Source organism: Colossoma macropomum, unplaced genomic scaffold (assembly GCF_904425465.1).
Source record: "Colossoma macropomum unplaced genomic scaffold, Colossoma_macropomum, whole genome shotgun sequence".
Classification (NCBI taxonomy): domain Eukaryota; kingdom Metazoa; phylum Chordata; class Actinopteri; order Characiformes; family Serrasalmidae; genus Colossoma; species Colossoma macropomum.
Genome location: NW_023494787.1, coordinates 21,810,883 through 21,838,020, shown reverse-complemented (window position 1 = coordinate 21,838,020; position 27,138 = coordinate 21,810,883). Strand labels below are relative to the sequence as shown.

The window sequence follows — 27,138 nt, the reverse complement described above, 5'->3', positions numbered from 1 at the left end:
CATGTGAGAATGAAAGAAAAATAATTTGCATATACTTAGCACATATTTGACAGTATCTATCATCAGCCCAGGGCTAGTACTTCTGCATTTAGTGTTTTAACACCTGCTTCAGTTCAGGCATGGTTTCCATTGCATTACATTTACGTATTTAGAAGATGCTATTATCCAGAGAGCTTTACAGAGTAGCATGTGGTTTTGCCTGGAGACTCTTGATAATATGGTAATGGCATTCTGGCCTGGACAGGGAATAAAATCTTCCATTTTCTGTGTGCAGACTAGGGGTGTTAATGATAAACTGAGTAACCATTATCCCACAAATATATAAATGTTCAACTAATGCTTTCAATTAAAAAGATAAACAATTTACATTTGAAAAGCTGTTTTGTTTCATTCAACATGAGGACCGGTTTTTAATTGCACGGATGAGGAAGCAAGAGCGTGACTTGTTCTGATAGACCTACTTAGTGATGCACAACTCTGGGTTTTCTAGGGTCAAGTCTGACTCACAACTTGTGCCAAGGGAGTGGATGGAAGCAGAGATTAAATCTTCCTACATGTAATTAACAGTACTATTGTAACTGCAATATTTAGTCATATAACAATGCTAGACTACAACTGACTCTTTTTTAACTGTCATGTTGGTTCTGCAGAGTGTAGCCTTAGGCTTAGGTCTTCAAATGTGTTTGTTAGCTAACGGTTAGCCCATGTAGTTAACTTGTTAGTCCAATGAAAGAAAAGAAGCTTACAGTCTGTGAGCTAATGAGTTTATGTTGACTGTTATTTAAACTATGAATATGAATCTTAGCTGCTATCAGGCCACAGGTGGGCTAATAATATGTGGTAAATGTAAGTAAGTACAGTACATTAGCATAGCTGTTTCGTTACCCTACTGAAAAAAAAACACAGACAAACATGAATTTCATGTTAGTCTAAGCTGGTTTACGCTGGTCTGGTGCTGGTTCAGGTGGTCACCCTGCATGGTCATGCTGGTTGACCAGCATACCAGCAACCAAAACACAACATCTGCTGTTTTTTGCTGGTAGCCAGCTGCTCATTTATGCTGATTTTTCTAGCCAGGTATGCTGTGTTTTTTCATTCAGTTTAGCCTAAAGCCTCATGTTCGATGATTTCTTGTTTTAAGTTTTGTCAGCTCACATTTAATCACTGACTAATAACGGTCGGTTGTCAGGCAAAAGAATTTGCCCAAATTTGCATTCCTAGTGCAGACTGATGGAGTTATACACTCTGCTATTCAACAGTTTGTCACTGGAATAATTGATCAGACGTATTATAGCAGGCAAAACCCCAAAATATGCAGGGGCAGGGGTACTCCAGGACAGTGGTTTGAAGCCTCTGCTGTAATTTAACAAAATGTGTAGCTGCAACGCACTCTATCACCATCAGAGGTCACTCTCCTGCAGCAAAACAGAGCACAAGGCCCCTTATACTACAGCCGCGCGGAACTCAACTGACTCTCAACTGTAGAGACAAAGAGGCAGCTGGGAGCACGTGCTCCCTCTGTGCTCCCTCTGTGCTCCCTCTTGTCTTACCCCATCAGCTCATAAACTGCCTTCCGTCACGTCACAAAGCTCTTTCAGACTTTGTAGATGAGTCTCAAACACACATACGTTGCGCTTTGCCCACCGCTTCCGAAACTGAGCAATTATCCTGTCAAAAAGTCTTACCGCCTGTCAGCCATAAGTCTGTATTTTGAGCAGAACAGTCTTCATGTCACAGTATGCTAAACATTCTTTACAAGTCAGAAGTGAAAACCAAAATGAATAACTCATTCTGTCTCCTTTTCAAACCATCTGTCATTTGAGATGTGCGACACCGCACGCCATTCATTCGCCATAGAGAGAGAAATCCGTGGGTTTGAAATGCGAAACCTTCAAAGCTTTTACAGTCAAACTGGGCAAAACGGACAAAACCAGTTCTATTTTCTAACAGCAGAAAAAAACCCTGAAGCTATGTCATGCCAAAACAAGTATGGCTGAAAGTCTCTAGAGCTGCATTCTCTCTTTGCCCTTGGGCTACTTGTTAGTCTGACTGAAGTCGGGGCTTTTTGCACAAGGCTGATATTATGCAGCAGGCAGGCTTCCTGAGTGAGTGGGCACAGCCAGGCCAGCACACGCAGCTGAGTCACACTCCAAGTGCCAGTCCCTCCATCCACATTCCACTCTGATAGCCTCTGGAATGCTTGAGTGTCTGTATGTGTATGCGTGTATGCGAGAACCAGAGGGAGAGGAGAGCGTTTCTATTTGAAGAGCACACTAACACATACATACATATGCATGCATTGTGAGAAAGTAAACACGGATGTGCATGCCTTCTTATGCACACTGTGCCAACATAACATGTTCGACCTTCGGATCGGTGGAATGTCAACAACACTTTCATAAACACGTCATTCATAAACACGATGACTAATCGCTCCACCATCTGAGAGATGCAGATACAGACTTGCATAGAGGTAGAATTCCCACTTAGTCTTAACGGTGCCTTCTTCTGAAATCATCAATCTGCCCAAGATGAAATCAATCTGCCCAAGATGAGATGCAAAGCTGGAATATGAGACCTAAACTTTTTGGAAAACTGAAAGCACAGGAAAATGCAACACACAATGAGCTGTGGTTAGCAGACTCTTTGGTCTACACAACAGATCATTCCTGAAGGCTCTATGAATTGAATTTTCAATAGCAGCTTCTTCAATACCCATGCACAGTGAGCTGCTAACTCAGGTGTGCCATGTCTTTATCATTCTCAGGTGAATCTTAAACCTCCATTACTGGCTTGGCTCTGATGGTGTGGTGCTCTTCACACAGATCAGAGTGGAAGCCTTGGAAATGCTGCTCCCAGGTGCCTTTTAATCTGCAACAGGTGGCCTTTTAAAACGTATTCTTAATCACCTCCAGGAGAGAGAGAAAAGGAGGCGCACTGTTAGCAGGGATCAAAGCACCTCCCTTCCGCCCTCAGGCACTCTTGGAGGTGGGCCAGGAGCCCAGCACAGTGGCTTTTTACAGGGCATTGTGTCAGAGAGAGAGAGAGAGAAAGAAAGAGAGACAGACACAGACACAGCCTGAACCCTACAGCACCTCACATCACACAAAATGATGACCTAACTCACACTACAGGTCCTCTCCACTCCAGCCAGGTCCAGTGCTGACCTCCTGTCTCATCTGGCCAACGCTGTTAACTTACTTTCAGGAATGAAATCTTTCTACAGCAGTGGTCAACCCTGGTTCCGGAGAACCCTTTCCCTTTAAAGTTTTACTAGTCTTAGCCTCAGGTGATCCAACTATGCATATGCTATGTATATGCTAGGCGATTGCAATCATCTCAGAGAAGGACTGCTAATCTAAGATCTAAGGTCTTGATCAGCACTTCTACTCTGAGAAACTGTATGCACTGTAAAAATGATATATTAGCAAGTGACACCATCTTAAACCTAGTCAATCTATCTAATATTTCCCACTTTGAGATTGCTGTAACAATGTTATAACGTTTTTTCAACTTATTTTCGGATGTATTTTACTTATTTTAAAAATCTATCTAGGGAAATAGTCGTATTCTGTTGGCAGACGATTTTTCTTGTTTCAGTGGTTTTGAAATGAAAAATATTAGACATTTTTAGAATATCATTTTTTGCAGTGCGAACAGTGGCCTGGTTCCATGTGTTTGCAATTCTGTGCAATGTTTTTTTTAATCATTCTGAAGTTTATTTAGCTAACTGCTTGCTAGTCACCAGTAGCAAGTAGTTGCTTGCTCAGTAAACAATGACAATAATGACCCTTTCTGAGTAAGATATCATCGCTGGATTGAAAGTTCACAGTATTCCATCTTTAAAAGTTATTTAAGATTTTATTCAAAGCTGGTGCAGCGTTTCCTCATCGCAGTTTAGCCACTGTAAACCACTTTGTTTGGTCATTTTGCATGTTAGTCAAATGTCCCTTTCCTGTTAAAGCAGGTGGAAGGTAATCACACTGATGACAAAACCAATCAGACTCTCTGGCTTGCAAGACTAGTGTTTTGCCTGCTCTAGCACACTTCAGCTTAGGAAGGGCTTGCTAATTAGCTAATTAGTTGGATCAGGTGTGTCGACACCAAACGGTGCAGTGCAGGGGTTCTCCAGCATGAGGACTGGGAACTATTTTGCCATAGTATACAGTAAGTACATCAGAGAAGCAGTAAAAGAATTTGACTCTCACTTTTTTAATGGGATATTTTGTTTTTTTCACTTTAAGCTCACGAGCGGATGCCGGATGGAGGTCCGCATGAGCAAACAGACAGGTGGGCCTGTTAGGATGTGAAACACAGGATGTGTGTGAGTGGATCTGTGCTCCCCATCACATACACCTCTCCCTCCTCATCCTATCACACACTCGCCCTCTGCAAGTGTGGAGAGGAAGACATCAGCCCACACATCCTCCTCCGCACAATGAGGGACAATCAGCCAGCCATCAACTGTGCTTCTGACGGGTAGGAAACACACGTGCATCAACACTTAGCCTGTGTGTATATTAGTTACACTACACATGCACAAACACACAGTTTTTTATTATCGCTTGAAACCCACCTGGGGTCTTCCTACCGTTATACAGTAGGGACATGTCTTACTGGTGGTGGTTAGGGGAAGGAAATCAAGATTGCAGACTGAGTTTGCTTTCCAGCACCCTTTTCTTTGCATGAATAACTGCTCATCTTAGACAACACTGAGCAACTATGCAGATCACAAATATACTCATAATGAATATCCACGTACCAATAGCACATATTTTCCATACTTCACAAGACATGCTGAAAGTAATGCACCGATCTGACAGCCATTACAAATGTTTCTGAGTCATCTGAGCAGAAGTACAGACAGCTTTGTTGCAGCCACCATAGAGGAACATGGCACTCGGAGTCCTCAGATGCTTTCTGCAACCACAGCAAACAGTAAGAGCATTTCCCCAACTGTTTAACAACCCCAACTGACTGCAAAAATGTGGTCACAATGAAAGAAAGGGCATTTAAAAAGCTCTTTCTACATTTCGTGTGCTCGCCACACATTGTGAAACACTGGAGGAACAGTAACTAATAAAAATGCCTGCGACAGCTTGTATTGTGTTGCTCTGCGAACACAGTCTGACCCAAATCCTTCAAAATAAGCTTGATAAATGTCACTGAACTCCCGAGTGAAAAGGTCCACTTCAGGTCTTCAGTCAGAAATGCACAGTATCCACTGCAAGTGCTTAAGACTGTAGTAACACTGACAAAGGCTTTTACAGTGACTTTTACAGGGACTAACGGTGTTTACATTTGAGGCTAATCTATGAACTAAGAGGCAATGATATTTAGACTCTCTACTGAGTGTTTCGAAGCTCAGATTAGCTCACGCTGACTGTGCAAATGGACAAAAGTACAGCACATAGCTAAATACAGTAGCAGCACATAGCTAAATATAGTAGCAGCCATCTTGAAATATGAATTTTATCTATACTTTTGTCTATTTTATAGATAACTGTATGCCACACAGTATCATAGACCAAACAAGCAATGCTGTTTGAGCTTACTGACTAAAGAAGGTGAATGAATACATTTGAAGTCAAGGGAAAATTGTGCATTGTGAATTTTCATCAAACTATCACTTTGACCTTTGGCCAAAAGTGCAAGACTGAATGCCTGCTTTTGTGTCTTTTTCAAGCAAACACAAGAAAGTGACCTAAAAGCTGTGTGAAACTACCAGTGATGGGGGCACAACTGGGTAATCAGGTTGCCCAGGCTTGACTTGTTCTTTATACTCAATGAACACAACACCCTTTGAGAGTCATAACTGTAATGCTTAATCTCAATCAAATCAGTGACAGTTGCAACATTGGGTAATGTGGAATGCATGAAGTCTCACCTTCTCCTGAACATCTCAGCAAAGATGCATCCCACACTCCACAGATCCACTGGGGTGGCGTAACTGGACTGCAGAAGCACTTCTGGAGCTCGATACCATAATGTGACCACCTGAAACACACGAAAACAGACCAATGAAACATATGTTGAAGTTAACATGAAGGACATGCGTGTATGAGTGATATATTTGAGAACAATTCTGTGCTCGTCTTTATTAGCGGGCAAAGATTCTAATGGCTCATGGAATTCAAGTTTTTCTAAACTAGGGGATACAAAAATGTTTCTGTGCCCCTGCGTCCGAGTTACGTAAGGTTTGAAATCACATCTGGCAAAACAAGCCTCCACATTCCCGTTTTGGTATACCAAGATCGCACAAAATTTCCACAGCAGGCCATTGGGGACCTCTCCCATGGTCTCCATGTGCCTCTATGGAACCCAGGGCCTTTGGCCTTCAATGGCTTACCAACAAGCAAGCCATTCAAACTCTAAATCTGATCCCTGCCTTTTCTCACTACAGAATCTTCCAGAGCCTTGCAGTCCTCTTAAAGTGACAGTTTGTCAAAGACAAAAAATTAAATGTACTCAATTTTCCCCTTACCCCTAATGTTCTCAATGAGCCATGACATGTTTGTGTCCAAAGCTTGCTTCTATAGCTTTGCACTGAACCTGCATGCCTAAATCATTACACACTTACCTCAAAACATGTTGAGTAATCTCTAATAGACTTGCATATGTGTTTAAGGGGCATGTAAAGGGCAGCAGCTGTGGTCCAATGGTGTAGAAAAATAAAAATGAAAAAAAAACTGGGATCCTTGACGTTTGTCCATTTAACAGATAACAGAATGTCATTTAGTGTCAGAAACTACAAGCTTTGGCTGGTAAATGAAAAATTGTGTGAATGTAATTTTTTGCCAAATTACCACTTTGAAACCATGTCAACTCCTTAAACTCAGTGACACCTGCTTTTGCAGACTGGCCTCAGATCTGTCCAGCTCCTGAAAGGCCCGGCTAGAGGCCTGCAGGATCCACAGCAGACTGGGTGCACAGCAGAGGCGCACTGTTAACAGCTACAGTAGGGAGAGCCTCCAGACGAAACTCAGTGACCCTGCTCCAGAAAGTGGACAGCTTCCAGGTGCTTTCCCTCTCCGGCATGCTGTCCTCCCCGTGGGCTCTGGGCCCAGAAACCCTCCAGCTTATCAGCCAAATCAGCCGTCCTTGTGTTTGTAAGCAAAGCCTGGGGCATATATCAGGGAGCGCGTATCGTAAAATGCAAGGCACACTGGCACATGGCCAAAGACGCAGCACTGAGAGAGCGTCATCCTTAATGAGCGTTGGTGTGGGAAATAAGCTACGAATGGCGGACAAACCACACGCTGCTGATTAGACACTAACTAGAGTAATGCATTGTGTTGCGAAGTGAGAAGAATTGATTCAATGGCAAAGTATATTACAAAATGAAGTGTTAGACAGCCAAGGAAGAAGGATTGCACAGAAAATTGAACGTAATTTTAAGCTGATTTACTTGTAAATTTTGTTTCAAACATACAATTCAGTCCATACACAGAAAGTACGATGCAAGAAATCCCTTTTTTCATAACTGTGATGTCACAACAATGAACATGTTTTCTTATGACCACCCATTCATGTTCAAGTGATATAGAGTGTTGTTACTGCACAGTCTGTAGCAGCGGAACTGGAGTAAAAGTTGTAGAGGGAAATTATGAAACATTGTGCTGTTCCTGGCTGTCAGGAAGCAAATGCATCACTGCAGCCTTTCAAAGGATCCAGACATCCAGTTCATCCAATTTCAGCCCATGCTGTTTAATGAATGAGGTACAATACAGGGTAGCCAATCAGAACAGAGGTCATTTACATATATCAGTCTTAAAGGCACAGTAAGAAAAACAACTTTAAGTTTATCTAACTTAATTTTATTTATCTAGTTAACTTATTTCTAAGGAAAAAAGAGAGGCTGAAAATGGCCATGTAAAATGAATTATGACTGTTTGTAGTACATACAATCATTATGGACGTTATTGCAAAAATATTAAATACAAGAAAAGTACAATATGATGATATAAGGGTTGACGTTTTGACAACAGGAGGCGACAACTATGAACTGCCTTGATAATCTTAGTCAAGTACTGTAGTCCCCCACTCGTTGACCAAAAGTTTTCACAACTTGACTCACTGCTCATGTTTCAAGGTCGCGGTGCAAGACCAGTGTCAATGGAATTAAATTAAGCTCACGTTTTTCAAGTGCAAAAGAAGTTATTTTTAGTGGCGGACAGCATGTGCTATGTTGACACTTTCTCATCTTAGTCTTCCTGATTAAGGGGAACTAGAGAGGAAGTCAAAATGAACTCAAAAGGATGAAACATTTTGGTCTTTCGTTGTCATGTGGCCTCAGCTGAGGCACATGATTCATTCTAAAATAGCCCCCCCACCAACTCTCCCTCTCGCTTATCATTCAAAATCAGACATTCATTCAGATAGTGCTTGTTATGACCATTGGTGCAGTACAGTTCCTAATTAACATGACATACAGCTCAAGCCTAACACTGACTCATTTCATACAAGGGTGCGCATTCAACAGGGAGACTTGGGTGCTTTGGTAAAGATGATAAAAAGGTTACTAAGGTTAGTCTGAGTAAATGGTCAGATATTCCACTCTAAGCAGTTCAGAAGTGAACAACTGATCAACTATATCGCAACCAGATTCTATCAGTGTCAGTTTAAAATCAGACAAAGGTTGTTTTCTGGGCAATAACAAAACAGTATGATGTTACCTAAAGCTTACTATATGAGCAACATTTTGGGGGGAGATGCAGCACGACTTCTAGGAAGAACCACAGCTGAAGTATATCCGCTTTTCTCAACACTGTGTTTGTGGTGTGGCCTTCTATTAACACACGCATGCTCTCACACAGCTCTTTCATTTACAAATGGTTTTGCTCTGCAGAAAATTCTCAAAGGTGAAGACAACAGTTACGCAGGTGTGGTTGTTCAATCTTTGAGAAAGAGAAGAAACAGAAGCGTGCAATGATTCAAAGACTGTGTGACATGTTACGTAGAGAGCTATTATGGCTGAATAGTATTTGCAATACATTTTTTGAAACATAGTGAGCCAGCCAGCATAAAAAAGGCTTTGCACCACATTATATCTCACAAGGCATCAACATGTTAAGCTAAGCATTTTCAGTCACAATTCTTTTCACTTTGTCACTTGGCAGTGAAACTGTCACAACTTTGTCACGTGTCATGCACCCAGAGCAGGGTTCCTCTGTCAAACGGCATATCATTCTGTTTACCTCAGAGTGCACGCAGAACTAACTCAAACAGCGTCTCAGTGATTGCACTGAATGAAATGAAGCGGGTGTCTGGTCGAGGTGATGAAACGCCTTCCCCTCGCATGCCTCACTAGTTCATGCCTGCTTGTTTGTTTTCCCTATTTTCATTACAGTACAAACAAGCCAGGCTCAGAACTACTAGTCAGGCCAGCTAAGCCTCAGGGCCTCAGTCAAAAAAGCTTTCTCATTAAAATTGTTAAAACCTTTATGTTATATGTTTATATGCACAACCCAGTTCCTAAAAAGTTGAGAAAATTCCAAAAACAAAGTCAGTGAGTAGCAAATTATGTTTGACTTCTATTAACCTGAAAATGATACAAAAACACAATATTTTATGTTTTACCATAAGAACATTGTTTTTTATAAATATATACACTTTTATTGTCTGCAATTTGATGTCTGCAACATGCACCAAAAAGTTACATCACCATTCACTTAATTATCATTTAGGGGCTGAAGGTACAAAATGATCCAGTTTTGAAAGCAGAATTTTTTTTCATTCTTCTTTTATCCTCTGCTGTCTTCCGCTGTTTAACTGTACAGACCCTTTTTGTCATATTTCAAGCTAAATAAGACGTTTTCAACAGGAGACAGTTCTGGACTACAGACAGGCTGGTCTATTGCCCAAACACTCTGATCACACAGCCCATTTGTCCATGTGGTGATATCACAGAAACATGGCGGTTTTTAATGCAGTGACGTTTGAGGGATTGACAGTCACTGGCATTCATTCATGGTTTTTGGCCTTTTACTTTATGTACAGAGATCTCTGGATTCCCAAAATCTTTTGAAGATATTATGCACTGTAGAGGATGAAATACCTAAAATCCTTGTAATCCCCGGTTGAGAAACATTTTTAAACTGTGATTTTTAGAATGCTGATGCATTTTTGGCCAAGTGGTGAGCCTCAATCCTTGCTCATAAAGGATTCAGCATTTTCTAGATGGTCTTTTTATGTCCAAGCATGATTGCATCACCTGTTCAATGTTTTTTGAACATTGTGAAATGTTCCTAGTCTTAAACTGCCCCATCCTAACTTTTTGGAATGTGTTGCAATCATCAAGAGTGTGTATTTATAAAAAAAACAATGAAGCTGATATAATTAACCAGTACATATATTGTCTTTTGTTCAAATACAGGTCAAAGTAGATTTACAAAATACTGCTTTCTGATTTTATTTGCATTTTACCTACTGTCCTAACTTTTTTGAAAGTGGGTTTGTACCTCAACTGTGCGCCTGCTTATTAGGGATGAGGAAAAAAACAACAAAAACACAGAAGGTTTAACGGTCATTTACTGCATGCAGCTAGCATAAGAGGTAATCGTCCAGTTGATTTGATGGTCTATTTTAGTGTTTTAAGCATATGTGGCAGCTGAAACCAGCTGTCTTACAGAACAATAACTCACAGGCTTATACTAAACAACTCTGACATCTTAATATTTTGATATTTTGATATATATAACTCTGATAGATGTTGCCATTACATTTACTTTGAGTACTGATATCAGCTGCTTGTTTGTGACAGGGTCCATATCATGGGACTTTTTTTTTATATATAATGGGTTTGATATAGTATATAATGATTGTTAAAGTTTCAAATCATACCATTCACTCCCCAATCTATATGGTTCATATATGTAAACTAAACAGCAAAAACAGGCCATTTTGAATGGACTGTTTTTGTTGAACTCCACCCATTCACACTTACGTTATAATGAGTGTTTCAGTCTGAAGTGCTTTTTAAATGAGACACAATACAGAACAGCCAGTCAGAACATAGCTTATTTACATATGTCAGTCTTAAACGCATAGTAACAAAAACAGCCTGTTTAATTCTAAGGGATTGGAAAATGGTTATGTAAAACCATATTATGATTTTACGTAAAACCATACAAACACAAGAAAAATGTAGGATATAGGCCATACAATACATACTGTATGTCAGCTCTAGAATGCAGCTCTAGAATTTGGATATTCATATGTATCTGAATAACCACATCGATCCTTAAGACAATGCTGATTTGCATAGACTTATTTTACACCCATAACCCAGACAGTGATGGCTCAAAATGTTTATTTTATTATATTCCTTGTGGCTTTGCTTCATATTAATTTGCATTAATTAATTTCTGTGCTGTCTATCTATGTAGGACAAATTTATAGTATATAAGTTTAATTGCCCAATAAATTGACTTTTTCTTCTAGCTTATAATCTCTCTCTCTCATTCTCTTTTTCTCTCTCTCTCTCTCTCTCTCTCTCTCTCTCTCAGGCCAGTGCTTTGTGTGGCATTGGCTGCTAACAGAAGGGTCAGATAAAGCGATCCTGGCAGCCTTCAGATTATAGGACAGCATTCTGTGCATTCCTATCTGGTGAGACAGCACGGGCCCACTCAGCACGAGGGGAAACAGCAGCTTTGCAAGCTCTTCTAAGCAACGCTGCCCAAGCACATCCAAGCACAGTCACTGGACTGTACCACCCTGTGCTTCACCCACTCTATTTCAGCCAACATACCCAACCCCCCCCCCACCAGTCTCGGACCCCCCACCCCCCAAACACACTGGATTTAAAACAATAGAGACAACATGATTAAGAATAAGGCCGGCCGATGGGTTTGGCCGGGAGCCTGTGTTTACATTCTCTCTCTCAAAGGAAGCGAAGGATGAAAGGCCCCTTCAACACAAGACCTTCGTCCGCATTCTTTCAGGCCGCCCCTGGACACTTTTAAAGGGACAAGTCTACTAACTTGGCGGAGGACAAAGCTCTTTGGGGAAAAATGAGCCTCCAGTGACGACCTCTCATTCAGTTAATAATACATCTGATCTGTGATATCATTAGCCCATGCTGACAAGCCCCTCGCTCAGCCTGGTGCACTGCTGAAGTCAGCACACTGTGATATTTATTGCAAATCATTTGCAACCAAGTTCTGTAGTATAGAAAATTTGCCTCAAGTACCCAAAGCAACTTTGAGTAGAGACTGGAAAAGAATTTTGAGAAAGATGGGAAAGAATGAAAAATACATTAATGTAATGACAGGAAGAATTGCAAGCTGTGGTTTTTTAATGGCTTTTTGCAGTAGTGGTACCCCAAAAAAGGACATACTGGTACTTTTAGAAAGGCTACATTGATGTGCTTTTGTTTAAGGCTCACTTTAGTAACTCGGGGTACAGAATTAACAATACATGAATTCAGGCCAATTTAAATATAAAAAATCATTCTGGAAACAATGGAACCGGGCAACTCTTTTAGCCACAGTGGCAGGTTGTCTTAGAAGGAGGAGGTTTGGGCTAAGAAAGCTGCCCGTTCAGATAAGCTAAAGTTAATAATAAAGCTAACACTGAAGCTAGTCAGAAGAAACTTAAATCCTGAGGAGGACTCGTCATTTTGTTCACAAGGACTTTTAGCAAACCTTAAAGAAACAATACAAATGATGACGTGTACAAGTGCAAATTTCTTTACACAGAATGTTTTAAACACAAATGCGAACCACAAGCCTGTTTAATTTGGCTAATTCTTCTAGCTAACCGTCAGCAGCTACGTTAGCTTGTTAAGTTAGCAGTTAATTAAGCTAGCTGATCTTAACATTGTTCTGCAACATTATTTATCGTCAGATATCATATTAAAATGTGTATTAGCGTATACAGTAATCTAGATAAAGTATAGCCAGTAATCTAGATAAGGTTAAGCTTATCTTAGAGCCAGCACAAGTCTGCATATTACTAGTTTTGGGATTAAACTGTAAGTGTGGTCTTCCACATCCAAAACTTTTAGAGCTTTAGGAATGCAATAAAAACAACACCACCCTCCAGACGATCAGGGTAGTGTGCATTTGACTTAAATGTTCCTCAGTAACTCCTTTTACTTCTCACATTGCAATCCTGACTTATCACATAGCCAGTCATTCTCACACAGGGTTTTTCCTGAGGAATTTTACTGGAGTTTTACCTTGGAAGCACTTATAGATTATTCTGACTGGTCGAGAGGTGTGTCAGTCATTATTTTACAAATGGTCAACTGCGCCTTAACAAGTACAAAAAAACAGCTACAAAAAGGACTTACAGTGAAGTCTACTGTAGTGCGACACAGCAGGGTACAGCCCCAGCAACAAGACTGTGTATTTTTAAAGGGGAATTCCAGTAATTTTGCAAATTGTGTGAATAATTCAGCTGCTGAGATGTAAACACACACACACACACACACACATCATCCATGAGGTGGGACGCTGGAGCCTATCCCAGCTGTCATTGGGCGGAAGGCAGGATACACCCTGGACAGGTCGCCAGTCCATCGCAGGAGAAGTAAACAGTCATTCCAAATGTTTTGAGTGTGAAATGGTTCACTGTAGATAACCTTACCAGGATTTCTTTACAGTGGTGGTGATAAGAATCAGGGGTCATGATGTCTACAAAAATAGTCATCTCAGTTACTATCCAAAACCACCACTTGTGGTAAACTAAAAAAAAAGTTTTCTTTGGGAACAATTTTGCCTTACAACATGCTGCATGCACCCGTCCTCCATGAACGGCTTTTAAAACACAAGTTTCATCCCAAAGCTTTACCTCAAAACTGTCATAAAACAATGTCTCAGACAGCAGACGGTGTATTTGTAACCATTTTGTGTAAAAACTCTTTGTGATGTAGCTTTTAGCAGCGATAAACTTCAGACATCTGGTTCCTATCACCACCCCTGGGAATAATGAATAAATGAGTCAGTAAGTTTCTCTAAAATAGAGAATTTCACATCAACCCACTCTGAAGAAGGAAAATCAATGTCCCCGGAATATGTCTCGCTCTTCTATGTGACCTTCAGACATTTAGGTAAAATAAAAATATTCGTAAACTCACTCGGGTTTTAAACTAAGTGAAACCTGCTGAAACATTATCTACAATCTGTTTTGGGAATCATACTATTGTCCTTTGACCTTAGCCTTGATGGGTCAGTGCTGCATACGTCATAACTATTAGCATCCTCATGAGCAATACTTTGGATTGCATCACCGTTTACTGTACATGCACAATGGTCACTCAGCAGATCCATGAGGATGGATCGACCTACCGCCTCCCCTCCTGCCATGTTTTGTCTCTAGATGAGCTATTCTTCGCCTCGCAGTCAAACGGGCTGTAAACACCATTATTGTCAAGCCCTAGAGTCATTCAAGGGGTTTTTCCCTGCTCTTTTAAAAGCCCATTTACAATGGCAACAATACTGTCAAGCCCAGCCAAGAGCAGAGAAAGATATATGAAGTCACAAGTGAGCGGAGCGTGTAAACTGTATACAGTTTAGCTCTACAACTGCTGCCAAAGTATGCAGAGCTTACAGGAATGCTGTATGGGGCCCTCTCTGAGCGAACAAAGAGAGCACAGTCAGCCTCTCTTTCCCCTGTGCTACCACATCCGCACATCATTAGTTGGAAAATTCCTGATATATGCTGTAATTTTTTTTTTTCTGGTACAGGCGAAGCTTTAATATCCAGATGCCCTCGCCCCGCACCCCCAAAACAGTCTTCCTCCCAGTCTGGCCTGCAGCCAATAGCTTTTAACAATTAATACAGATGGGGTCTGAGGGCAAGGGCACACCTCTCCTGTGTGGATGGCCAGCGGCGAGGGTCACGCAGGAAATACCAAATAAGAAGCTTGCCGTGCATCATGCTGCGCCTCTGTTCATGTGTCTGTTACAGTTTCAGAGCAACCCTCCCTCTTTTTTTCTCTCTCTCTGCTGCAGTTAGAGCACGTGGGGTCGTTTTTTCCTTCCTTCTTCTTCCTTTTTGGAATACCGGGGGAGATATCTAAACATTCCCAGAGTGTGTCGCACGTGCTCTCCTGCGTGCCATGTTTTCCTTTTTTTTCCCAGCCATGCTTGCTGCCTCTGTGTCTGTCCAGAGTGGAAGCACATTGTCTGGCAAAGCCCAGGCTGCTCTTACCTCACCATAAGACCCTGCTACAAATCTCACTTCAGTTTTGATTCTTTTATAATGCCTGCACTCTGATAGTTTGGTAAGAAGCAAAACTCTTCCAAAATGATGCTTTTGATAAAACCTAGAGCATGCTTTATGTGCATCACATTTGTGGAATGGAGAATGCACTGAAAGGAATGCACTGAATGCTTAATTTAATTCATACAACAGTTGGTTCCAACGACACAGTCTGATTGGTGGAGAAGTGTTCTAGCCTGGCTGTTATTTGAGATAACAGCACTGTATCATTCTGCTGAGCACTGGTTGCTAAATAACGACCCTCTTTACATTGCAGCTAACTGTTGCTAAATTTCTACTGTAGTATATGTTAAAACGAGAAAACTGATCCATTAGATAACATCTATGAGATCATATCTGACCTGCGGCTCATCTGGTCAGATTCTAAAAAAGAGCGTGACGACAGGACCGCATCAAATTCTGAACATGTCGTCATCCATAAAGAAGATTTTCGGTAACTGTGACTGCGGACAGGAACTAAATTTGGAATTTGCCAGAAATGTACAGAATACAACGTGACAAATGAGACGGCTGTGACATTCCTTACAGACTGAAACAAAAGGACATTAAGGTTAACCTGGCAAATATTGATAAAGCTGAGCTGAATCTGATACTGTGGCAGTTTAATGGCTCTATTCATAATGCAAAAGGATGCTACTTTTTTGGCTCAACTGCTAATTAAAAAAGCACATTTGATACAATGGTCAGGACTTCCTTTCCTATTTTTAATTTATTTTGCAGAACTATTGTAAAAAATACCAACAGAAAACTCAAGGTCTTGTGTTATCGCATAGTATCAGGGCTGTGATGATGTATGGTACTCGCTTTCGGCTCAGGCTTGCAATTGAATCACAGCTGTGACGTTATTTGACATAAAACACTCCTTTTCGTGTTCTATTGCTAAGTGTGCATCATTTCAACAAAATGTTTTACATCAACAAAATTGTGTTGCAATATATTTTATTCCTATATTCTTAAATGTAGTTTGCCTTTAAATGAAGTAAATTCACACTTTCAGTGCACTATAAGGTTTCACTGAAAACCTTTATGGGAGAAAGGTTTTGGAGCAGTAACTCAACTCCATGGATTCCCTCTTTCCACTTTCTTGGAAAACACAAAAGTACAAGATGGAGTTATTAATGGCAACCACTTGTGTTCCATTACTTGTGTTCTAGGCTGTGAACTGTTTAACAAAAACAATTTGTACAAGACATTGCCTCACCTATTATTCCAGGTGTAACAACAGGGGCCTCATAAACTCGAATTACTGCTCACCTGTTTCATATCAACCTCTCCAAGCCTTTCACCAACTGTTCACACACTGTCTGCACTGAACAGACTTCTTCTGAAGATTCAAACCAGAACATTTCGCACAAAATACCAGAGGTGTTTGTATGTAAAAGCTTGGAATCACTGTTTTCAGTTATATAAACCCTAATATGCTAAAAAAAATTTATATAAAATGATTCTACTGTGATGCTAATATTCTAGAGGTTTCAGACATGAGATGAATGGAGCTGTGATTCCATAAGAACTCAGAAAGCTGTATAGCATAGAGAACGAATAAAATCAATATCCAACATGCTTCATATCTGAAAATCGGTGATTAAATCTCGTTGATCAGACTGCTATTCATAGTAATAATATGACAGGAAAGTACCATAAATACAGAATTACAGCTTATTACTTAATAATAGTTGCTATTTTTACCATGTCATAACTTCTGATTGCTGTTTTTATTGAATAAAAATTATGAATATTACAAGTGATTCTAGACCAAAAATGCATCTATTTCTGCCTTTTAATCCACTTTTCTCTGTTACATTATGTCTCAATGCTGTTGTTACATTTGCTTTGACATGTAATCGTCAGACGTTAGGTATGATAGAGTTAAGTGCAAAATAAGAGTGCTGATGAAAACAAAGAACACAGAATATGGCTAAAACAGCAGAAAAAGAAACAGGATGTAAGGCAAGGCTAAGGCCTGACCAAGAGAAACACACCAGAGAAAACTACTGCATGTACACTCTCCCCAAGGCCTCCCACAGATTTATGTTCATATGCTATTGTACCATTGCTTTAACTGCCAGCTTACCTCTTTTAAGTTCCCACCACCAACAGACATGACACTGCCTTTCCGTTCTTACTCAACATCCCCCATTCTCCCCATTTAATCCCCCTTTACTCAGTTATGGTTTCAGGGGCAGGCTGCTCAAATAGGAAATGCTGTGACAGGCGGATTGAGTCTGCTCCGTATGGCTGTCACAGTACAGTCATAGACGAGAGCAAACTCATTTCTTGAGTGTAGCTGACAGATTACTGATGTAGAACGATGATTCACTTCTCCCACCGACACATGAAGGTTCAAACAGATAGCATGCTCATTTAGGGACATTTAAATCATGCTTTCGTTACCAGTTCAGGGACTTTAAAATCTAAAGGTTAGCAGGTGGAACAAATCTCAATTACTCATCTGATATCCCGGTGTCTATAATTCAAAGCAGCCTGCGTTTGGTGCTGCTTTGGAAGCTAATGACTCTAAAGACTCTCTCCAGAGTTTACCGTTCTAACCCGGAAAGCCATTAAGAGGACAGATGGAATGGAAAAACGTTGATAAACTAATGACAGTTTCTAGTACAGTAGAGATCCTGACACTTTGTTTACATGGCCATGATGGGCACAGATTAAGGCAATAATCGGCTCTAAAATAAAACTTCCGGTCTCAGAATCCAATCCTTTAAACCGCTCTCATTCAGCAGCTTTCACCCTTTCATGCACACAATAGTCCAAATAGTGTTAATTCCTATTAAGGCAATATTGTAATTACAGTGCTTTGCATTGTTATTGTTGTCCAACAGTGCTGTAGCATATTTTCCTAGCTATCTTGTTTTTTGTCAAGTGTATCTCTGTGTCACTTTCCGCACAAGAGGTGGCCTTTGGCACTTAATAGGCTGCCACTGTAAACAAGAATTAATGCCTGGTTGAATGGAAAGTTAAATTAAGATAAAAACAATTCTAACCTAATATTCCCATTTATCTGTAAAAATGCAGGTAAAACAGGACGAAAGTATAATTCCTAAAGTGAAAAGAGCCAATGTTTTGGTTGTCAACTGTAATCAGGTGTTTGAGCGACTCTAGAAATGATGTCTTCAACAGAATGCTGCCATATTCAGAATAAAATCTGAATACTAGCATGCAGAATGTCACAGCTCATCTAAATAAAAGAAGCCACATTGTAATTCTTTCATTTCCTTGCATGAACTCTTACATTCCTGCATGTTCGCTTATCACTGTTATCCCACTGAAAGCTATCTGACTCAGGACTGTTTGGTTTCCAGAAGCCAAGAGCTTGTGAGACGGAGAAGAGAGAGAGAGGGATGAGTGGAGAGATGGTTGCTAGGTGTCGCCAACATGAGGAATTCATTCCACTGGAAGAGGGGAAGGAAGCGTCAGGGCCCAGAGGACCCACAGCAAAGGCTTCTGTGGAGTTTGCGGTATGCAGAAAAATGGTTGCTGGAAGGAGGATTCTTTTTTAACACAGCACAACATGGGCTGCATCAGCCATTTGAAATTGCACAACATCCCAAATGCAACAAAAACAGACAACGTTTCAAGGATCAGCATCTTCAGATGGAGGCAAAGACTTTTTCCGAAAGGCCAGTAAATATGTTTTAGAGAAACCTAGTAAATAAGAAGGTCCGAAGGTCCTGCTGTTGTACGGATCTATTGTATTGCCTCAGATGCTGCTAGTTTATTCACTTGAGTCATCATGAGCTAGAGTGTCAGAACAGTTCAACTTCCATGTGATTAGAATCTTGCACTAGCAGTGGCCCTTCACCAATTATTTAGTTTGTTTTAGCAACTGTAAAAATGCTACAACAATCCATCGGAATAAAATGATTCAGGGAATTTGCCTCCTGTTACACCAATCTAATTTCGTGAGCAATGTGGTGCACATGATGCTTTCTTGAGTGCTGTCCTAATCGCTTTCATGGGACAATCCAGTCTGCCTCCATACATTGACTCTCACTGGCATCCGGGAGGGAGCCGGAATCAGACTGCACTACACAGCATTACCATTACTTAATTCTGTTCTCAGAGGGAAAAGCATGTGGAGCAGGGGAAGGCAGCGCTAGGTACAATATCACCAGCGTGGAGAGGCCGAATGCTTCACGCTGCTGTAGCCTAGTAACAACAGCAACTTCCCCTCTCTTCTGTCTGTACATGACCCGGGATAAAGGCCAGCTAATGTACCCAAAAAGGCAATAGGAGGAGAAAGAAACGTTGCTCCGTTTTGAGCCTTTGCCCAGCGGCTTAGCGCTGTCAATCAGAAGCGGACAATGGTCACCGGGAGAGTGGAGACATTCTAATGATCAACAATGCAGTGGACCCATGAGATTTGTAGGGTCAGCCTAATCTTCACCTCTGTAGCACCCAATGGGTGGTCTGCCCAGCTTGCACTTGCTCAGCCTCTCTCTCTCTCCCTCTTTCTCTCCCATCTACAGGCTGGGAGAATGAGCAACTGCAAGGAGAGGGCTGCGAAATGGTAGTGCTCATACAAAACAAACCTTCTTTTCTCTATTAGCCCTTAGAAGTCACAGTTAATGACTGCAGTTTCAATTGGACATCAAGCTATTGTTGTTTATACAGTCTTGTTTTGTCGAAAACAAACTGAAAAAGTCAGAAATGAAGACTCAAACCTGATGATACAGAATGTTAAAACCGAACATCTCACTGACATTACATCCAGAGACTTTGGCACTGTCCCCTTTTACTTGTTTCAATCTGCCGCCAGCGTTGGCCACAGTAAAATGTATCAGCATGTAGAATCGGAGCCTTTGGTGTACTATTTTGTTTTCTATCACTGTATAAAAGAGGTACAATGCTTCCATTTTTGGATGGATGCATATTGATTCAAATTTAGAGCTCAATCTGGATTGGTAAACACTTACTATTAATTTGTTTACTCAGCATAACGATAAAACACAACTGATATGTAACTGATATTCCTATTTGTGTGTTTTCATGTTCAAAAGGGTAATTTGTGACAAAATCTACAAATCTGCAAATCTTCACCTTTGTTGGATAGTGTTCTTTACGTGTCAAATAAATGCAATAACAGCATTGAGAAATCAGATTATTAATGAAGAGCTGATTAAATGACAAAAATATCCGCTTTTTGAATCCCCCTTACAGGGTTAATCAAGAGCTACTGTAATTCATTACATAACTAAATGCAAAACAACAGTAATAGCAAGGGTTAAAGACCTTGGTAGTTCTGGGGAGTTATTTCCTTAGAGAACATGTTGATATTTAACATGATAGTTATATAAAATGTATGGGACACATACAGACTAAGCCGAGTTCTAGACTACAATGACATTAAATGAGACTGACAGTGTAATTTACTCTTTCATAAACACAAAACCAACACAGTATCTAATCATTTTTCACCATTCTGACTGTACCATCTTGGTTTGATGACAGCACTTATAATAGAGTATATACTTCCTTGCGTATTACATGCAGTTTGAGATCTTTTATGTGTGCATTTTAGATCTTTCTCAGCTCTTGGTTATATATAGTCAATATAAACTACATTTCTGGTAAAGCAAAACTGACTAAATATGGCCCTTTCTGGTCACAACAAAATCCCCAAGGGATATTCCTTCATGTTCTTTATGTAAATCAGACAACCATTACAGCTAAAAACAGGGCTTTCATTGAATGATTCATCTTGAGTGCTAAACAATAGGCTGTGGTGTGTATTTTAAACCTCTTCTGTTTCTCTGCCTCTTCTAGAAGACTGTCAGGACTGAACTCTGTCCGGGCTGCTTAGCATGTTTACAGTTTACAGTTTCAGTGATACAGTTACTGTCCATCTGGCGAGCAGGTAGCTAACAACTATTATCTGTGAAAGCAAAAGAAATCACACAACGAGTCTCAGTGCCTGTTTTGCATACACAATAACGACATTTCTTTATCTGGCGGGAGACAGAGAGGAAGTGTTTTTTTTAGCCACACTGAAGGCGGGTGATGAGGGGGATTCCAAACGCAGGAAAATTAATCAGGGAGCTGGAGAACCCGTGAAGTCTCTCTCTCTCACTCTCTCTTACTTTTCTCTTTCACACCCACTCTCTCTTTTCCCCTCTCTCACCCTTAGTCTTTCTCTCTCTCTCTTCCTATGTATGTCCTTATCTCACCCTCACTCACCCTCACTCTCTCTCTCTCTCTTTTCACAGCAGAACTGAGTGAGGGTTAGGGTGGAGGAGGGATTTTCTAATGCCTCCGGTGGATTCCCAGGTGAACTTACAGAAGCTCAACTGCCTAACCACTGAAACCACGCAACCAACAGCAAGTTGTAGCAGTCATTCAAATTTTGCAAACCGAATAAGTTGTGAAAAGGACAGGATTAAGACGTGCCCTTGCGGTTGTGCCCGTAAGTGGGAATTCATTCAAATACTGAATGCATTCAAATTTCCTTTACATACATTCATGATGTTTAGCAGAAACTTACAGTAGATGTAGTAACACTCACATATAAAACCGCTCGACTGCCATTCCTTTGAGAAACATCTCCCTTTGTCAGTGCAACGGAGAAAAGATACAATGTCCATTCAGTAGCTATATGCTATCTCTTGACATCAGAGCCTCCTTCAAGAGACTATGACTTCAAAGGATGACAGAGAATTCACTCACTCAATCACACGATCCATTTCATCCCCAGACCACTTTGTCGCGGCCCAAAGACATGAAACAGACAGCGGTGGGTCTCAATTTACACGTTATGCACCTGCTTCTGGACTCGCAGCTGATGGGTGGCCTTTCATTGCCGGCCACTCCTGACTGGGAGCTGTCCACGTCTGTCTCGAGGGACCCACTGGTCTTTTCACTCTCAATGGATGTCACTCTCCTGAACTCACCAGGGGAGCATCAAAGAAATTAATTCAACTAGTAAATCCCTCAAGACGTACGCTTTCGAAGTGTTCCCTGCATTCCATCATTCTCGGTTTAATGAAACAGATGTGAAGTGCATGTTCAAGGGATGGGTAGGAAATGTAGGAAGGCAGGATGTTAAGGGAGAGATCAGATAGGCAGACAGCAGACCTCAGCCAAAAAGGTGCTGATCAGAGATCTTGCTAACAAAGAGTGGTAAATGATGAGTCAGGTGTAGGGGTGCCTACTAATATTATTTGCTAATGAGAAAATGATCATCATAGGTCCTATATTGGAATTACAGCCTATAATTACATCCACATGTATAGTCAATATGAATAGGCATTTCTATGCTGACTGAAATGGATAACATGTAGGATAGTACCAACACCCCACATACAAGAGGTAAGTGGTTTGATATTCTGACTCCCAAAGTTGCATTCACTTACCTTTGTACATGGCTCTGGATTAGAGCTTCTGCCAAATAAAAAGTAGGCCACAGTAAAATGGCCACAGTAAAATGTATCAGCATGTAGAATCGGAGCCTTTGGTGCACTATTTTGTTTTCTATCACTGTATAAAAGAGGTACAATGCTTCCATTTTTGGATGGATGCATACTGATTCAAATTTAGAGCTCAATCTGGATTGGTAAACACTTACTATTAATTTGTTTACTCAGCATAACGATAAAACACAACTGATATGTAACTGATATTCCTATTTGTGTGTTTTACAATAAAGTAAACACACAAATAGTAAAAAGTACAATAAAGTACAAGTTTAGACATTGTCATGTCTAACTCCGTAGCTGTGCCAGGACTGCTGTTTTGGATGGACCCTAGCTAACGCATTTGCCAAGGCTTGCTAGTCAACCAAGAAACATAAAACCCAGAGCTCGGAAATAATGGCTCTTACTTTGCTCACAGGAACAATAATCATGAAAATAACTTTAATAAGCTGGCGGTTATGCCCTCTGTATTAATTGCGCCATATTTGTTGTAGATTTAAAATTCTAAATTTATCTAAGGTAATGCAGTATGCTCAACTACTTTTGTGCTTAAAACAAGCCATGTTTGTATGCTTCCAGTTCCAAATCCACAGAATGGTGCTCCTTATATTTATCTCCAAAATGCTGAGAGCATCACTGCTAAAGCAGGACTGGACAAACTCTTTTTCATACCAGCATGATGAGATGCTCCTTGATTGAGAGCTGAAAACTGTAGCTGGGTGTTAGAGAGTGTGTTGGTGGCTCAAGAGAGATCAATGCTTAGCAAACTCCTCACAGTCATGGCTACTGGTTAAACTGGGATTTTGATTAGTTGATGAGAGAAATGGAATTTCAGTGAGTGCATTTTTTATTATTTACCATTTTTTAGTTGTGTATTCATCAGATTTTAATACTGAAAGTAAACTTGAGCAGTCATTTTGGGTGAGCCAATCATAGCGCCATCACCGGTCTAAGAGTTTTAACCTTACACTATCTTACACTAAATCCATTGCAAATTAGGTTCTGGCATCACTATCGGCCACAACAAAGCGTTAATTATGCGCTATGATTTTGGAATCACAAATATGCTGTTTTAGCTGCTATTTTTGGGACACAGTACAATAGTTAAACATGTTTGAGATAGCCAAGAAAAATAGGCAGTTAAGAAACAGTTGTGCAAGCTGACTCACCACTGAAGTAAGCGCCATCTGAAAGCTGTATATGCGTGCCAGGCCAAAATCAGCCAGTTTGATCTGTCCTCCGCTTGTGACCAGAATGTTCTGAGGCTTCAGGTCTCGGTGAACCACGCGGTGCGAGTGGAGGAAGTCCAGACCCTGCAGCAACTGGTACATCATATCCTGCAAAAAACAAACAAACTCAGGCTATTCCTAACAATTCAGGACCAAACACCTCAAAATAGCTTAAAGGAACAGCAGTGACCAAATGTGATGACATATCATGTAGAAGACCAGGGATTTCATGTGGAGCTGTAGGGCAATCAGTTCAAAATCAGAGATCTTGTGGATTGGGAGTGGGAAAAAAATAGGCATGTCCCTTTAAATCTGGAGTGCGGCAGATGTTGATAACTGACATGAATGCAGAGCCGGAAAGACTCCTTACTTTAAGGCCCCGTTCTGCTGGGCCTCCACTTCCCGCAGCTGTCCCACAATCACTTGTTCAGTCTGCGGGCCAGGCAGAGAGCAGCCCCTAATGCCACTGACTCGGGAGAGAAAAGGAGAGAGAGGAGGAAAAAAAGAGAGAGAACGGCTTAACTGCCATTTCCTCTGGTGAAACTTACACAACGACAGTAGAAGAAAGCCACGGCCATGGAGGCTGCCGGGAGCTGCCTGAGTGATAGATAAGAAAAAAAACGGGGGCTGACAGAAGAGAAAGAAGGAGAGCAAAAGAGAGAGAGGTGTTTGTGCACAGTTGCTGCATGAATTGCTCCAAATTGGAGGCATCAAGCAGTGGCAGGCTAACCCTCTAGAAACCTGCCTCCAAGACCTCACAAGTGACATGGATCCAGGCCCACGGCTCCATTCACTCCCCAACCAGCTGGTGAGTGATTAAAAGCACTGAAACAATGGGGTGCACACTCAAGCAGAAAACATTCGCAAACGGCGCGGATCTGGCCGTGCCTGGGGAAGGGGACGTGGGGGGTGGGGTGGGAGGGGCGGAGGCTGTGACAATGCGTATAAAGGGGGCTAGGGCCCAGGAAACGTGTGTGTGAGAGTGAGGCCTGTGTGCCTGGCAGCCAGCATAAACAAGGGCCCTTTCTGAATGCCCATCCAGCCATGACCTACCGGACCCACCAACCCGCCGTGGCACAGGCAGTCTGGCGCAACGGCATCACCCCCCCCCATCAGTTTCTCCACATTGGCTTCAAGCCTTATTGCCACGTTTCCTCCGCACGACAAAAAAGAAAAGGAAAAAAAACACATTTACAGCATAATGACCCGAGGACAAACACACAAACACTCTCCTTGGCTGTCCTTTGTTGTCGCAGATGAGTTAACTTCAGGCTGTGCTGTGTCTATCAAGGACATGTCATTAAAGGGTTAATAAGGGTGACCTGGGTATTTATTGTGTATTTATTTGTAATGAAAAAACTTTAAAAAGAACAACAGATTGAACTTTATCATATGAAACCTAGAAATGGCAATACACAAATATCTGTTTGTATTCTGCAAAACAATTTAGTTACTTTACTGTGGCTTTCCTTAAAAGACCCCATTTTCTCACTTTTTTGAAATAAAAGAGCTTGATTTGGTACATAAACACTGCTTCAAAATGTACCATTGACTCCCTGATCCACACAGTCCATATACACAAACTAAGCTGCAAAAACAGCCTGTTGTTTTTGTGATGTCATAAAGAACCAACGCCTTTACATATATCCACCTTGTCAGCTTACAGCAGATTATCTCCGCACATTAATGGTGAAGTTATAAGAAGTGTAAGAAATGTTTCAGCCCCAACTGCTTTATGGATGAGGCAAAATACGAAGCAGCCAATCAGAACAGAGCTCATTTACATATATGTAATTCAAAGGGATAAAGAGATGTTGGAAAATGGCCATGTAAAATGACATAATTAAAGCATTGTGACATCTGTCAGCATCAGGGAATAAAATAAAAAATGTAGAACATGGGTCCTTTAATTCTCTCTTCTTAATCAGAAAATATTATTCTAACTTAAAACAATGATTAAAGCTTAAACAGCTACAACAACGTCATCAACGTGAAACACCAAGGCTGAGCAGCCCAAATTAGGCACCTGTCCTCAACAGCACCTCTTCCGCAAAAAGACACGGACAGAGAGTTAAGGAAAAAGAGAAGAGGCCAAAAAAAACACTAAAAAAAAACAGCAGTCAAAACAGAGCCTCCAGAAGGCACTCCCCTTTCTCATGCTAATTCATGAGAGACGGCCATATTGTTTATTGTAGCCGGGCACAATGCAGGACATCTGCCAGTTAGCGTTAGTGTAATTCCCTCCCCATGCTTCATTAGGCTCTCCTTTATGGGGCAGGGACCGGCCTGAGAGAAGCGCGGGGCTGCAGGGTCCAGCCGCACTCCCCAGCGCAGCGCCAACCGCTTGATGTCCTTCCAGCTCGTTTGATTCCTGGGGCCTCTTTCATCAATTAGCATGTGGTGGGTCCAAAAAGGGGCAGGAGTGGACAGGACGGGGGCTTGCAATGGGCTGGGGGGGCTGGGACCACTGCAATCTGGTGTCCTTCTGGGTAAGGGGGGGAGTAAATGAAGTTGTTGGGGGTCTTTAGGAAAACTGCTCTAGAGCCCATCATCTGTCTCTGATGGCCATTATCTGGTCTCCTCAAAAAAAACCCAATCCGCATGCTCATGAAAATAAAATCTGACTTTATTCAACATGTGGCATTGGCAGTGTTCCTACATCTGTTCTTACAAAGGAAAGCATTGCAACTGTGTATAAAGAAAGCTTGTGACTCAACTTCACTGGCAGCTTCACACTTATTGTTTTTATTTTCATACATGATAATCATCCTGGATATTAAAACAGTTCAACATCATATCTTACTGCGCTCTGATTTGAAATTTGACCCCCTTAAATGTCACTTCTCTCACATATTGTCCTGGAAAATGTGTCTTGCTCTATTTATATTGTTAGTGAAGACCATTACTCATACTCTCAATTGAGTGGCTCTCTAAGCTATTTAAGGAAGACGTATAAGGGGACATTATAATGCTCTTGTAATGTGTTTTAAGCCTTAACAAGAAAGTAGTAATAAAATAAAGGATGCCTTAAACTGAACTGGTCTTGAGAAAAAGTTGTCTTTAACGCAAGATTGAGACAACTTGTGGTGTTTATATAACAGACACTAAAGTGCTCCAGAAAATGCTTAATTTATTCTAGTTACTGCCTTATAATGTAGTAATAATCAGAACATTATTATACCCCTATACTGATACTTTTGATTTCATAAATAGTTAATCCAAGCCATCAATAATGCTCACTCATTCTCTGTTCAAAG

General features: G+C 41.0%; 1 protein-coding gene across 1 annotated transcript in view; it reads right to left on the bottom strand.

Annotated features, from left to right (window-relative positions):
• Positions 1–27,138, bottom strand: part of cdk6 (cyclin-dependent kinase 6) — a 39,792-nt gene that overhangs the window by 5,973 nt on the left and 6,681 nt on the right. Inside the window, exons 3-4 of the mRNA XM_036566433.1 lie at positions 23,822–23,989; positions 5,888–5,997 (exon numbers count right to left, since the gene is read on the bottom strand). Coding sequence (XP_036422326.1) covers positions 5,888–5,997; positions 23,822–23,989 — 278 coding nt within the window. The remainder of the gene's footprint in view (positions 1–5,887; positions 5,998–23,821; positions 23,990–27,138) is intronic.